Here is a 15375-nt window from a genome sequence, read left to right as displayed (position 1 = left end):
GTTTCGATACCAAGACAATAGTCTCAGTTGTAGCTCAGGTCGAAGCTTGTAGCTCTGTTTGCCGGAACGTACGAGCGGGCTGATGCTTAAACGAGTCTCGGCGCTTCTGATCTGGGAAAAGGGGGGCTTGCAGTCTCGCATCAGCATCGCTTCTACAATGTAGATAAAGTAACGCAGCCTCTCCTTCTTTCTTCCGATTTGATATTACAGATGTGTAACAAAAATGTGCACCTCATTAAGAGACTCCAATGGCACTAAAGCAAATGGGATGTGCCGATGAATATGAATCCTCTGGCCCGATGTCATCTCGATATAAATCCTTTGGCTTTTCAGCGAACTACCATACACCAACCCTCGTCGCCCGTAGCTCCTAATCCTTAATCGAATAATCTACCTAGACATGGATCCATATCACGTCAACTCTTTCGCCGATACATGATGTCATCAGTCTTGTGTAACGGCAAAACATGCCATCTTATGACGACTGGCACGCAGGCTCATTTCGATCCATGCCAACCGTTTGACCGATTGACTATCCACGCCGCCCCTCGCCAAAACTTCCTAGCCGAGTTTCTTGCCGAAGAATACCAGAACGTCCATTTGGATCACACTTTTCCTGGCCGAGACTCTACTTGTTCGGGCGAATAACACCTGGCGGGACCTGACCTCGGCCCGCTAATCGTGCCAGCCTAGTGCGAGACAGCCATTCCCCATCTCTCAACCTCCAGTCAGCATCGATATTTAAATGACCTTCAGGGCGCGAGAGAAAAATGCCGTGTAACCGACTGAAAGGGTTTGTTTCAAAATCGTTGAAGTCCCTTTACTTGTGCTCACTTCTCAGCAAGTCGAATTATTTCCAATCTAAGTTGACTAAGCATGCAGCAACACATTTTGCACTGTAGACTCGGGCGTATGGGTGTCATGAATTGGAAAGGGTAACTTAATGAGCATTGCGATTGGGTTCTTGATAGAATTATATCTCAATCAAGCTCGGGATTTCCTTGACTTCGCCATCGACGGATTAACCAGGGTGAATAGTCGGTGTAAACAAGAAGCGGATACATATGTGTACATGTTTTGAAAATGCATGCTCATATCAAAGGGAAAGAAAGGGGGTCATTTGTGGTCTTATTTGGGGTTGCACAAGGCAAAGTATAATTTCCTCCAAATGCACATGCAGTCTTCAGAATCCGACTCCCTTGCCCGCTGATCTTTTGCTGGTGTGACCAGAACCACTCATTAGTAGCTTCGGTGGCCTTTTGTTGGTATCACCAGAAACAAAGGCGGGATCTTAGAGCGAGCTAGCCAGTATTCGAGCTTGCTGCTTGCCTCTCATAAGGTTTTCAATTCTTTTCTATCTGGGGTAAGTTGTGTAAGCCGAGAGACCATAAGCCGGAGGCGAAGACGTGCCTAGAGATGGAAGGCTGCTCAGCCCTAGTTTAGTGGACTGGTTCAAGTTATTGTGCTCGTTCCAGAACACCAAAGCCTTAGCTTGACTGCACGATCCTAAGGATGTCGATTCTTGAGGGCTGATTCGCCAAGCACAGCATAGGCGCAAACATTCCTAACTTATATGCATACCATACTGCTGAGCAGCTGAAAGGGCGCACTGGGCGAAAGACATTTAGACCCTCAATATGGCCGCTCATAGGCTCCCAAGGGATTCCTGACCGAAGATTCCACTCCACGAGACATTATGGCATGCTTGAGGGGAGCACGAAAAGGGGCAAACTTTTTGGCCTTTGACGTCGCCAAGTTTTCTCCATAAAATGACCCTTCGTTTTCTTTTCTAGCAAGGTTTTTGGTGCCTCACCTCCTTGACATTGTCCAACATCACCACTAGGTACGGCAATCAGCAGCATCGCCTGCTTGGAGGGCACCGCCGCCGGCACTATGTCCGAAGACCTGGAGTCCAGCTTGCTGAGTTCCCAGCCTTCATCTCCTTCTTCTCCTTCATCTTCCTCACAAGCGTCTTTCTCATCTGTATCGGATGACTTGGAGGAGTATGCTCGTCTTTGCCAGGACGAAAAGCACGAGGGACTGCAGATCCAGGCTTTCGAAATAGAGGATGATATATCTCTCGTAGATACCATCATCGCACCTCCCCCCTCACCGCCTTGGCTGAGATATCCTAAAAAGCTTGCCTTGGCCTTGGTCCCGAGTTTCTTGCACCCAGTGGACCCCGATGCGATACCAAAGCCCCTTCACCCATCAGCTTGGCTCGGTAAGTTGACTCAGACTCAGCACAGCCTTATATTTGTTAGCTGACTGAAGACATTGCAGATGGACTTCGAGGCCTCGCAGCATTCTTCGTCGTCTGCCACCACTGGTCCCTCGTCTCGCTGCCCATCGAGGTCCGCCGCGGCTTCATGAGCGATGACACTCCTCTCCTTCTCCAGATACCGATCCTTCGCTTGGCACTTTCTGGACTATCCAATGTCTGCGTGTTCTTCGTCATCTCGGGATACGCCTTGAGTTACAAGCCCATGAAGCTCATCAAACAGAAAAAGGCAGGTGAATTCGCAATCGCCACTGCTTCTTCCGCTTTTCGCCGGTATATCCGCCTCTTCCTCCCGACAATGATCACGTCCCTCGCCGTCGCCGGCATGGCATACTTCAAACTCTTCGAGCTTGAGCCCATTCCCGGGCCAGCCGTCCCCGGGTTCAGACCACCAGCGTTGGACACAGTTTGGGATCAAGTGAGGGGATGGTGGATGCACTTCTCAAACTTGTCCGATCCCTTTTCCAAAAATATGGAGAGAGGATTAGGATTCCCCTATCAGCCGCAACTCTGGACCATACCCGTGGAGTTTGAAGGTTCACGGGCCATCTTTTTGGCACACATCGCTTTTTACCGAGTTCGTCCCAGCGTTCGAATCTTTTTCCTCGTGTTTCTCATGATCTACACGATCCACTCCGGCTACTGGCAATTCTTTCTTTTCTTCGCGGGCCTGCTTCTCGCTATCCTCCGATTTTACGGCAGCGATGAGACTGCCGACGATGAAAGCAATGGCTACGATTGGCACAGCCTGCCGCACCTATCGAGCCCTTCATATTGGCGACGTGAAGGACTGAGCGGTTTCAATGCGCCAATCTCGTTAATCAAATCATCAAATACCTACGGCATCTCCAAGAAGTCTCTCCAGGTAGCCTCTTTGATCGGCGCCCTGTGGATCTTGTCGTTTCCCGAGGGGAGCGGAAGTGTTACGGTAACTCCAGGCTTTAGAACCCTTTCCTGGTTGACTCCTGCACCATACGGTGAAGGCGACCTCTTTTGGATCCCTCTCGCCGCCGTCTGGCTGGTCTTCACTATTGACCAGTCGCCATTCATTCAGCAATTTTTCACGGGCCGAATCGTTCAATATCTCGGCCGGATATCGTACGCCATCTACCTCATCCATGGCTGTCTGCTTTGGCTGTGGGGCTACCATCTCCTTCAGTTCTTCAGCGCCATTACCGGAATCCCACTTGAAGCCAACTTTGGTGCTGGCTGGACTTTTGTCGTCTTTCTTACAACATGTCTTTTCCTACCAGGTGTCGTCTGCGTGGCGGACTTCGTGCAGAGATATGTAGACGCAAATTCTGTCAGGTTCGCGGCATGGTTTGAGGGAAAGTTGATTGAGAAGACAAAGTAGTGTTTGCAAGGTTGAATAATGAAGTTCTTAGTGTACTCTTTTAATACATTACGATTTCGTGCGAATGCACCGCCCACACAAAAGCCGACTCAAAGTCAGGAGATCAGCTTGTTACTGACACCATCGAATCGGTCCAGAACCCTCCTGAGATGTACCATGGAAAACTTCTCCGTACAATATGGTATTATCGAAGCGACGCCAAGGAGATGAATGCTATCAGACTGTAATGGCAGCATTCCATCTTACGACTTATTCTTTATGGGGAAAGATAAACCAATATAACTATCTACAATGTGCGTGAGATGCTCGACGCTGAGTCAGCTCGATCAGCGTGCATCATAGCTTCACCTCGGTGAACGTCAAATTGGGATGAGAGTTCCGCTAAAAAAGCCGGAGAAACGAGCGCGGCGATCGTTTCTCCGTGAGGTGGATCGTCATGTTAGCCCAGGCGCTTCCACCAGAACATCACAACAGATCATCGGCTAGTCAACCTTGTGGAAGGAAATTTCCGAGTCAGGGCCCCAGGGTGAAGGTGGATACTGTCGAATACGAGCAACGGCGCAACGCCCTGGTGTTCCCTAATTGGTTTGCTCGTCCGCTCGTAGGGTTTGAGGCTGGATATGCTCTCATGTGGGAGGCGATCTGAATGGAGACGCCAATCTCGGTTCATTCAATCAACCTTCTTTGCAAGCTTGAAGATTAATCTGGCCTTGTGGGTGCTCTCAGGGGGCATTATCACGCTCGAAATATGAAGGCCAACCTGTTCTTCTCATCCAGCTGTGCTTCGCGCATCTTGGCGTAAGTCTTTTCATGTCTCCAGGAAGCTTCAAACACGAGCTAACGTTGCCAAGCCGTGTTGTCATTTGAGACATGGGAGTACCAGAGGCACAGCGCAGCTGGGAGCTGGAAGACCGAGCCAAGCAACCCTCCTTTAACCCACCACAAGAAGACATAACCGCCTTTGGCTCAAGATCACAACATCAAAGCGAGCCTCGATGGCCCTTCCAAGAAGTAGTAGAAGACAAACAGCCTCACTTCACACCACCACCTCCGCCACCGCCTCCCCCTCCAACACACCCACCGGTTCACCACCATCCCGCCCCGAGTCCGAGGAGGTCTGGCCACACTCGTCACGTACTCAGGTACTGGGGCCTCGAGATCTTCACTCTCTTCGTCGCAGTCTGCCTACTCGCCGCAATTATCTGGCTTCTCGCACATTACGATGGCCACTACATGCCGAAATGGCCCTTCGAAATCAACCTCAACTCCGCCATCGCCCTCCTCTCGACCTTTCTCCGCGCCGCCATCGTCGCAGCTGTGGCAGAAATCATCGGCCAGATCAAATGGACCTGGTTCGCTGAACAGACCCGGCCTCTCCAGCACCTCCAGGACTTTGACGCCGCGAGTCGCTCCATCCTCGGCTCCACGAAACTGCTGGCAATGCTCATGTGGAACCTGGGCTTCTCCTCCACGGGCTTCCTCGCCATCGGTGCCGCCACTGTCACGATTGCTAGTTTGGCGGTCGGCCCCGTCACACAGCAGGCCGTCCGCACAGTGACTTGCCCGATGCTGGAGGATAACATTATGGCTAGGATACCCGCCGCGAACTATGTACCGGGATCTTCTGCGTACTACCGCGTCGGCGCCGGGTCCTACGAGATCGAGGTGGACATGAAGAGTGCCATGATCCAGGGGATCACGGATCCAGGCAGCCAGGATAGTAATGTCCAGGTCCTCTGCCCCAGCGGAAACTGTACGTGGGCGGACTACGGCACAGGTGTCACACACGCGAGTATCGGGGTGTGTAGCAAATGTATCGACACGACGAGCTTCGTCAGCGAGCCCAACACGGTGGGAAACCTCTCGCTGCCAGACGACGGCGCCATCATCAATATTCTGGCCGGCAAGTACATGTGGATGGGCTATAGCAACCTGACAGCGTACACAAAGCTCTTCAGCGACGACTTCGCCGCGGCTGCCGCGATGTCAATGGCCAACTTTAGCATGCTCATGATTTCGACGTCTCCTTGCACATCGGACAACTCTACGGGCATCTCGAAGCTTACGTGCCCGCATCGTCTCTCGCAATCCGACGATAGTTATTTTAGTGATCTTGGGGATTACGTCGCCGCCTCGTGTATCCTGTACCCGTGCATGAAGGAGTATCACGCGCGGTACGTGAACAACACGTTGACGGAGACCCTGGTTCGCACGACGATAGCTGTATCCAATCCCGCTGAGAACGCGGCATCGGGATACTCGGTGTATGGCAATTACACAGCGAGACAGAGCCCATGTGTGATTGACAACGGCACCTGGTACGATTACACCAACCAAAGCCAGGCCTTGGACATCCCCGGGCGCATTTGGACGAATTTCAGCACGAGCGGCAGCGACGAGGTCAGCCGCGTGCCTAACGAATGCCTGTACAAGATGGATGGGACATTCTCCTCCGCGATATCGACCTTCCTCAAGGTGAGCTTGCTAAGCGCCTCGTGCCGGTACGACTCCATGCAGAGCGGGCACCTCAACTGCTACGACTCATGGTGGCTGACACCGCTATGGGCCGACATGAACGCCACCGTAACTAGCCTCACCAGCGCCGTCGACGACTTTGCTTGGGCCGTGACGAACAAGCTCCGGATGACGGGGCTCGGGCCGGACGTCGTTCGTGGAGCGGACGCTCTGTTGAACCGGCGGGCCGAAGCCTTGGGCGAGGTGTGGGCGAGCTCGACGTGTACCTACTTTGACAGGGAGTATATCGCGCTGCCCATCATTCTGGTCGGTCTCTGCGGGATCCTGCTGGGCTGGATCATTCTCAAGAACTACAACGACCCGGAGCAGCCCGTCTGGAAGGGCAGCGTGCTACCTCTGTTGTTCTTTGGGCTGCACGATACCATGGGACCAAAGGGGACTGCGGGCGGAACAAGCAACGGCGCCGGCGATCAGCCCAGAGACGGAGGACGCATCGCGAGGAATTTGACGTTCTTCAAGGAGAATGGACGAGCGGCGCCGGAGCTGTATCGGATTCAGCAGGAGTCGGGCAGGATGCGGGTGCGATTTCACGGCGGGACGGATCCGGGATTTTTGGATCTGGGGACGGGGAGGAGTGATCCGGAGGCCGCGAATGCATCATTGGTGCCGGGACAGGGTGACTCGCGTGGCACCAAGATGAGGTGATACTTGCCGTAGAGAAAGTAGAAACATGTACTTTTATGAATGTTGAATGATTCAAATCTGTCTTAGTTGTATCCGTGTGAGCTTTTCCCCAGGGAAACGTTGTTAAAGCTAAGGGCCGTTCTGGGGGCTGATGAATACCGGCGCCGATTCCGGAGAACGCGACTGAAGGAACCACTTGGTGAGATCCGGCAATCTGTCGTAACAGAGACTGCCTGACTACGACGAAGAATTGTCTCGACAAGAGAGGCGACAACTGAATCTGGCGTCATGCTGTGCTACACTTCATCGTCCCAACAATTCCTCCCCATATCACCCACGACTCATGAAAGCCAGCCTTAAACCCCAGCATCCGCGTTTCTTCCCGATTGAGCCGCTTCGATGCGCCGATTTGATGCGCTACATGGTCAAACATCGAACGATGGAAAGCTAGAGGATCCAACCTTTCCGGCTGAATCCAAAACCGACAGCGATGCCGCCTGACAGGTCATGCCAATCAGGAGAGATGGATCCGTCAGCGAGCTGTGAGCAGAATCCCAGCCATCTGGCATTGGACGGACTCTGTCCCCATATGTTCCGGGCACCCAGCCAGTTAGAAACAAAGGAGCAGCTCTTGATGGAGTGTAGTCGACGCCGTCTGTCTTCCAGAGTGTCCTCCCCGCATGCTTTGAAGCTTTCCCACGGGTTTCCCCCGCATTTCGGCTCCTAGGCGTGGGAATTACACTTACCCATGCCATCATCGCTACTCATTGTCCCGGATCTATGTTTTGCCCCCCTGGGCTGAGTAAACCACCGCAGGGACCATGGCGGGGGTTAGTCCGTCGACTCTGATCGAAGTCTTGTGGTGGGATGGAGAAGCCACCGCGGGGCACAAAGCGCGAGGCGCGAGAGTTTACCCCAAAGAACTGAACCCCTAGTCAAATTGCCGAAGTCTGTTGCCGCACTCGATGCCGCACTCTGTTGCCGCAACCAAGATGGTCATACGATTCATGCCCACCATCCGTGGCTTGTCTAGGTTGTGCTCTCCCTAAATCCGGGGCTCCAGATTTTGATACTTAACCATCATGGCCCTCCGGTTCGTTCACAGGTTTGCTCCTGTTTCAAAGAATCTCTCATCCTACAAGTGCTCTCCTCCATCTCTACCACAGCGTGTTGTTCCTGTTATCCTCCAGATACCCTCCACCAGACACATTTCCACAACTTCCATCACAATGGCTACGAACGGCACAAACGGCGTCAACGGACACGCCAACGGCGCCAATGGCACCAAGAGCAAGTTCGACCCCAACTTCACACAACATGTTATCGACCTCATGAGCCCCGAGACCAAGCCCAGACACAGAGTGGTTCTCGGCTCTTTGATCAAGCACCTCCACGACTTCTGCAGAGACGTTGAGCTCACACAAGAGGAGTGGGTTCTGGGTGTCAACTACATCAACTCCATTGGCCAGGCCTACCAGAAGAACCGCAACGAGGCATGGAGAGTGTGCGATATCCTGGGTATTGAGTCGTAAGTGACACCCCACCAATCTCCTTTTTCCCTTGCCCTGCCCGTCTAGCGCGGCCGTCTACTCCGAAAATCATTTACCCCGCGTGCGGCTTTTCCGGCCACGCCAGTGCGGCGCGATGCTCGCAAGGAGAAACGCAGCCAATGGCTAACAATTCTTGCCCCTCTACAGTCTCGTCGACGAGATCAACCACACGGTCGAGACCGACTCCGGCGTCGCCCCCACATCTTCCACCATTCTCGGCCCCTTCTGGTCCCCCGAGACCCCCTTCCGCGACCTCGGCGCCTCCGTCGTCCAGAACATGCCCAAGGATGGCCAGCTCACATACTTCCACGGTGTCATCAAGGACGCTGAGACGGGCAAGGGCATTCCCGATGCCGTCTTTGACATGTGGCAGGCCAGCACCAACGGAAAGTACGATGTCTTTGACCCAGAGAACCAGACCCGCCATAACCTGCGCGGCAAGTTCAAGACGGACGCCGAGGGCAAGTTTTACTTCTACTGCCTCAAGCCCACCGAGTACGCCATCGACACCTCCGGCCCCTCGGCCGACCTCCTCAAGCTCATGGGCCGCCACCCGTACCGCCCCGCGCACATTCACATGATGGTTACGCACCCCGAGTTCATCGGCGTCACGGCACAGCTCTACCCCAGTGACGACCCGTACCTCGAGACCGACACCGCCTGCGCCGTCAAGGACGATTTGCTGCTTACCTTCAAGCCCGTCCAGAATGAGGCCAAGGGCGCCACCCTCGACGTCGAGTACGACGTCCGCCTGGTGTCCAAGAAGTACAAGCCGGATTCCCAGATGCTCATGCAGAACGCCAACCAGAACAAGTTCTAAAGTTGTGGGGCGTTCTGATTTGAATGAGTGGTTGTTTCAGCATGTGAGAGCGGCAGGCAAATGTGTGCATGGTGTGCGTGTGTGTGTGTGCATAGTACACTGATGGGATAACACACTGGCTGGATAATTGTTTTGAGCATGAGACTCCGAAGAACGGAGATTCCTCACTTTTTTTTTTTCTCTCGTGTATCCCTCAAACCGCACTGCAAAATGGCGTCAGTGCAAATGTGGCCCGTTAGAAGGCCCAATTTTCTCCGCACGAATTAGAAATTGATATCCTCTTCAAGTTGATTCGGTAGAAAACTACGGTACTTTGGTGATTGGCTGAAACCCCGCGTCCTTGTGTCCTCCTCTCCAAGTTTCCAACTCGTAGACTTTCGGTTTAGCTATTGAGTTTCTGGGCGAATGCTACGTAGCGATGTTGAGTAAATCGGCTCTTGAGAAACGTTTTGGATCTATTAGACTCTCGCGTGAAGAGAACATTTTCTTTGATAAATGGCATTGGACTGACTGAACCGACTGAACTGACTGAAAGCTCAAGTCCGAGACTCTGCGTGTCTTCTTCAGTCAACAGTTTGTGTCCCCGACTTTTCCCCTCCCCCTCCTCCACTTACCGGGTTCCTTCGGAAAGCCTCGGCTAAGCTATTCGCCATTTCCCTTCGCTCTTGGGGGGACGATTCTTTTCCCGACTCGAAATGCCGTGGGGGGCGAGACCGGGGTAGGACGTGCGTCAGTGGGTCGCGGCCGGAACTGGAGAGCGGCTTTGGCACTTTGCGACGCTGCTGACATTTTTAGAAGCCAAGAGAGCATAGTTTCCCCTGGTTCCGAATGGACGTCTGCACGTTATCGTGTCGTGCGTGCCTGGCAGCTATTACGGCTGATGGAGACGGCAGGCAACGGACATAGAATCCGTGGGCTCGGGTGGTCGCTCTTCGGTCTTAACATGAAGGCTACAGATCTACGGATATCAGGAGAGCCTCTTCTGCGTACCCCGCGCTCCTAGTTTGGCGGGTGTCTTTCATCGCCGGCAAGTACATCGGTCTGCAGATGGGTGACAGTGAGTAACCACCGCAGTCAAGCCACAACCTCCAATGCCCTGACAACAGGCCTCTGACTCTGGGTTTAACTTCACAGTATCTGGAGTTCAAGGAGATGTGGCAGTGACTCGTTTCCGACCCTAGGCTCAGAGTCGTAGAACGCGTCTCGGACAATATCTCGCCGCGCCGCGCTCCGCGTGCCGGGGCAGTTGTTAACCGATGAGATCTACTAACCTAGCCAAGATACCCCATCTAGCTAGACCTCACGGTTCGAGGGAACCTGGCAAAGCTCCAGACGAGCCGTCACGAATCAGCTGCTCCACTATCAACACTTTGACTCCCGGCATTCTAGTAACAGTTACCACGTGGCAGATCAGAACGTCTCCTATAACAGGCCAAGACAGCTGTTTAGCGGTAGGCTCCTCCATTTCCGGCAAAGCGCGAGGGCAATATCTCTTTGGCATGAGAAACACATATCCCCGAGCCTGTCTGGGGTTACCATCAGTTAAAGCTTGCTTCAGTGTATGAATGTTTCCTGACGTGTTGTCGGCACAGTCAGTATGCTCAATCCTATCAGGATAGGCCTCAATTATAAGAGACATCCATTGTTCCGTCGTGCCACCTAGCCCGGCTGTTTGAGACCCCCTGTGCCGCCTGCCGCAGTTATCGGACCGTCTACATAGCATGTAAGCCGGCATGAGATCCGATTCGTTCCCACGCTGCCGGTGCCGATGTAGGTAGGCCAAAGAACCAAGGCGTTCTCCGGCTCCGATGGTCTTGATACTGACTCCCGCATCTGTACCTGTACTCTGTATTACCGACTAAAACAGTGCGGCCGAGCTTCCATGGTGTCCTTTGTCGTCGGATTTGCTTTATGCTGGGGCTCTTCGTATTTCCGCTGTTCTTTGTGAAACCCTAGATGTTGGTACGAGGGAATCGGATGTTGCAGCGTGTGGCATCTTCCCTTTTGTCGAAAGCTACATGATCTCATAGACCTCAGACATGCTAGAACTACCGCCATATGCTGGTGTCGCAGTGTACATGCGTTACCCTCGGCCCAACATTTCGGCCATAAATCTCACATTTCACTATCGCTAGATGTCGAAATTCACCTACGCAAGTGAAGCAAGGTGTAATGGGGATTGAAATGTGAGGATGTCCAACATTATTTATCATTTACCCAAGCACTTCACAATGAAAGTTAGTCGTCTGTAAAATGTCTCTGGCAGCGTTTCAGATAGTCAAAATTTAACACCACAAAGATCAAGGCGGCGATGACTCAGTCGGCGAGAAAGTCCGTGGAAATTAGACAAAACGGGGACGCTCCCCACCTGTGGACGTGCCAAGGTGTATCTTGCCCAATGAAGGAGGTTTCCGCCAACAGACCCTTTACGGCGGGAAAGAAAATTGTGCGTCAAGACTGTATCACCGTCCTCGTACGTCTTAACGCCGAAGATTAGCATGTAGCGGCTGCTCTCATAGGATTTCTTTACTCACGTTGTACCCTACTGAGTGGGGTTATCCTAGTTAGTCGATGTGTGACGTAGGGGACATTTGTAAGCTTGACGACTAGAGAGTCAGCTCTTGGGAGTTTCCATCGTCATAGTTACTGCTAAATGTATCACTTGAAAAACACCGTCGGAACTCGTATAAAATTTCAGAAGACCCTTCGAAGCTTTTCCTCTTCCGCAGTGATTCCGTGTTGTTGACTTGAGATCAAGAGCGCTTCTGACTTGGCCGGCTAACTCCTCGACTATCCGACAATGAACATGGGTTTACATGGGAAGAATGTCCTACTGGTTCGTCCAAATACTAGAGTAATACTGAGATACCAAGCCGCTGCTAACTCTCCACAGACTGGCGCCTCTATGGGCATCGGCGAAGCAATTGCCACCGCGCTGGCCGCCAAGGGTGCAAACTTAGTCCTCTTGTCTAGATCGGAGGTAAGTTAGCAGCATGGAAGAAAAGAAAGATGAGGGAAAACATCGCTCGCGTATTCATTTACCAACACTTTCCGAAGGAGAGACTCAGTCATGTTGCAAAGAGCCTATCAACGACCAACTCGGGCATCAAGGTCATTTACCGAGCAGCTGATATTGGCAATTTCGATATGGTTGATAAGGCAGTTGGTTCGGCCATTGAGGAGATCGGCGACATTGATATTCTTATCAACAACGTAAGCCAGATTCGTTCATGAGAGCTCTTAACACTTAATTCTTCCTAGCTTCGCTGACCCATGGTTCTGAAGGCCGGTCTCGCCCTAGGAGCTCCCGCCAGGTTCCCGGACCTGAAGATCGAGGATATTATCACCATGTCAAACACAAACATCAACGGTATCATGTTTGTGACACACTCGGTACTCAACAGGTCCATGATGAAGCGAAATCCCGGAAAGGGCACCATTCTGAACGTCACTTCTGTTACCGCGCATGAAGTCCCGCCGTTCCCGGGCGAGGCGGTGTACCACGCCAGCAAAGCCTTCCAGGAGGGCTTCACCAATTCACTCCGCAACGAACTAGTGGAGACCGATATCAAGGTACTAGCAATTAGGCCTGGTGTTGTTGCGACTCACTTCCATACGCAGCGTGTGGGATTCGATCAGGACCAATACGACTCATTCGTTGATGGCTACGAGTATGTCTACACCGCGGGTATAACTTTACCGCAATCTACTTGATGCAACTAACGCTACTAAGTCCGCTTGTTTCCGATGACGTTGCTCAGGCAGCTGTTTATATGCTGGAGCAACCGGAGACGGTCTCCATTAAGGCTCTCGATGTCGTTCCTACAGGTATTTCGAGTAGCAATTGCCCCTTTCACTACATCAACCGACTAACCGCGACTAGCTCAACGCTCACTCACCGTATTCGATCGCACATGGAGTCAACGCAGCCATCAATAATTTTATGGATGATTTGAGACTATGCAGCTCTTAGCCAGAGCCAGTCATATAGATTCGTCGTTAGTTAAAAACAAGCAGAATTCTACATCGACTTTCCGAATAGTATCTGGCTTTCTTGAATGGGAAGTGATGCTGTATATCAAGCTGAACCTATGTAGGTCTAGACATTAGAGTAATACTGCATACTCGGATTTCGTCCCCCATCAAGGATGCCAAACCAAACTCCATAGCCCGAGTCGCTTTCGCAATCGTACGTCCAGAGCTTTGGTTGGTGTATCAATGACCTTGCGATCGCCATCTCACTTCAACTTCCGATGCTCTTGCTTTGACCAGCAAACGCCTCATCCATGTATTGGACAGTTGGAGTAACCAACGTCTCATTGGAAGATCGGCGTCCGGACCCAGTCCTGACCGACTTGGCTTCTCCGCACTGTCGTGGCACCGGTGTTTAGCAGGATATCCGAAGGCCGCAATCATGCCGGTACAGCTACAAATAGAAGCCATCAAATTATCGCCTCGTTCAACTCGTTATTGGAAACATTAAACTCAAATATACTATTTCCTCCAAGAGACAAAAGGCCTTGTGCTAATTACGCATTCAAGACTCAGAAATGGCTATCCCATCGTGTTGCTTGAAAGCCTTCGAATGGGACGGCACGCCTACGGGCCGAACCGACAAGCTTGCCAACAATGACGTCTACATCGCCGGCGACAACCCTGATGCCGCGATCATCATCATCCACGACCTTCTAGGCTGGACTTTTCCCAACGCACGCCTCCTAGCGGACCACTACGCTCGCGAAGCCAATGCGACGGTTTACCTGCCAGACTTCTTCGGCGGTTGGATTGTACCCTTTGAGCCGGTGCTCCAGGGCCGATGGCACGAGTTGGACCTGTCGAGTTTTGGAAGGGACAATTCACGGGAGATTCGAGAGCCTGAAATCACCAACTTCGTCAAGGAGCTTCGCAAGAAGCACAAGAAAGTCGGAGCTATCGGGTTTTGTTATGGGGGATGGGCGGTGTTCCGCCTAGGAGCCAAAGAACATAGCCCCCCGTTGGTCGACTGCATCGCGACTGGCCACCCTAGCTTGCTGACCAAGGAGGACATTGATGGCGTCGGGGTTCCAGTGCAGCTGTTGGCTCCCGAATTTGATGTGCAGTTCACTCCCGAGCTCAAGTCGCATTATTTCGAAACTATGATGAAGAAGGGTGTGCTTTTTGAGTATCATCACTATCCCGGCGTTGAGCATGCTTGCTTGACTAGAGGAGATCCCGGAAAGTCTGGAGAGAGGGAGGCGATGGCTCTGGCAAAGTCAGCTGCGGTGAGATGGTTTAGTCAACATTTGCATTGAAGATGTGGGAAGGACGACGGAATGGAAGAAAGAGATTGGCAGAAAAACAAGAAGTCGACAGAGACAGGAAACGCGGCAACTGAGGTAGAACAGGATCTGAAGAGCCTTGTCCCCAGAACACAGGGCCGACGATGGAGCTGGTCCTCGCCATCCGGCGATGCGCTGTTGACTCAATACATAGGACCAGTCTACACCGCTTCAAGTGACTACCAATCCTTTGAGATTTTCTTCGAAATCTTTGACGCATTGTCGAATTATTCCCTGCAGCGAGAGAAGCGGCAAATTACAAATATATGCCCGCTTGAAAGTACATCATGATGTCAAACTTGCGACAGCTTACCATTGGTTTAATTGGTAACAATAGTATGAAATTTCACTCACATTATTTTCATGGTGGGGAGGGTGACAGACATGATACGAGATTCTCTGAGCTACTTGGTTGATTTCACCAGAGTCACAGTGAAGTTGAGATATGACATTTCTCACTTGCTTCGTCACGAAAGAGTAGTAGCTGTGCTTAAGCTAACTCAAGAATACAAATGTTCGAGTCAACTGTGGACTTCTCATTGTAGCTAGGCTGTCAGAACATAAGGCTGTTTACGGCATCATAATGCTCAAACGAAAACCAACACGATGTTGATGACCAAGCTCGAGATGTCTCGTATTATTCGTATCCTAAAACGAGGGAAAAGCTGAAAGACAACGCGGGGTTGGATCAGATTTCTAAGCCAAAGCCTTTAGAAGAGTCACCTCGGCCGAGGGTTTGGCCCGCCGCTCGGGGTCCTCCAGTCACTTCCGGAACCGAAACCGAGTGGGCTGGCGCGGGCCCCGGGCCCTAGGAGCGGGAACCTGCTTCCCCGTTACATTCAGCCCCAACCCGATAAAACTCCGCTGCGTCAAACGGGCCAGTCCGCAGGTCT

The 15375-nt window shown here is 52.2% G+C and overlaps 5 protein-coding genes across 5 annotated transcripts; all 5 read left to right on the top strand.

Annotated features, from left to right (window-relative positions):
* Positions 1-1682: 1682 nt before the first annotated feature.
* On the top strand, positions 1683-3715 carry BDP55DRAFT_617247 (acyltransferase family-domain-containing protein). Its single transcript, XM_060571279.1, has 2 exons — positions 1683-2224; positions 2284-3715. Exons 1-2 carry the CDS (start codon positions 1894-1896, stop codon positions 3633-3635), a joined length of 1683 nt encoding a protein of 560 aa, XP_060425679.1. The 5' UTR covers positions 1683-1893; the 3' UTR covers positions 3636-3715.
* Positions 3716-4166: 451 nt separating this feature from the next.
* BDP55DRAFT_589427 (uncharacterized protein) lies at positions 4167-6863 on the top strand. Its single transcript, XM_060570913.1, has 2 exons — positions 4167-4433; positions 4487-6863. Exon 2 carries the CDS (start codon positions 4506-4508, stop codon positions 6813-6815), a length of 2310 nt encoding a protein of 769 aa, XP_060425678.1. The 5' UTR covers positions 4167-4433; positions 4487-4505; the 3' UTR covers positions 6816-6863.
* A 597-nt stretch (positions 6864-7460) lies between these two features.
* On the top strand, positions 7461-9457 carry BDP55DRAFT_675137 (dioxygenase). Its single transcript, XM_060575715.1, has 2 exons — positions 7461-8322; positions 8492-9457. Exons 1-2 carry the CDS (start codon positions 7877-7879, stop codon positions 9162-9164), a joined length of 1119 nt encoding a protein of 372 aa, XP_060425677.1. The 5' UTR covers positions 7461-7876; the 3' UTR covers positions 9165-9457.
* A 2513-nt stretch (positions 9458-11970) lies between these two features.
* On the top strand, positions 11971-13103 carry BDP55DRAFT_696601 (NADP-dependent L-serine/L-allo-threonine dehydrogenase ydfG; the record flags this gene model as incomplete). The annotated part of the gene is made up of 6 exons (XM_060577592.1): positions 11971-12000; positions 12058-12144; positions 12222-12377; positions 12450-12835; positions 12898-12992; positions 13048-13103. The coding sequence occupies 6 exons, from the start codon at positions 11971-11973 to the stop codon at positions 13101-13103; spliced, it is 810 nt and encodes a 269-aa protein (XP_060425676.1).
* A 611-nt stretch (positions 13104-13714) lies between these two features.
* BDP55DRAFT_635533 (dienelactone hydrolase) lies at positions 13715-14455 on the top strand (the record flags this gene model as incomplete). Its single annotated transcript, XM_060572786.1, has 1 exon — positions 13715-14455. One exon carries the CDS (start codon positions 13715-13717, stop codon positions 14453-14455), a length of 741 nt encoding a protein of 246 aa, XP_060425675.1.
* Positions 14456-15375: the final 920 nt, after the last annotated feature.

Source organism: Colletotrichum godetiae (assembly GCF_030913485.1).
Source record: "Colletotrichum godetiae strain CBS 193.32 chromosome Unknown BDP55scaffold_44, whole genome shotgun sequence".
NCBI classification, from domain to species: Eukaryota; Fungi; Ascomycota; class Sordariomycetes; order Glomerellales; family Glomerellaceae; genus Colletotrichum; species Colletotrichum godetiae.
The sequence above is the reverse complement of the archived record's forward strand: the minus strand, read 5'-3'. Positions and strand labels throughout refer to the sequence as shown.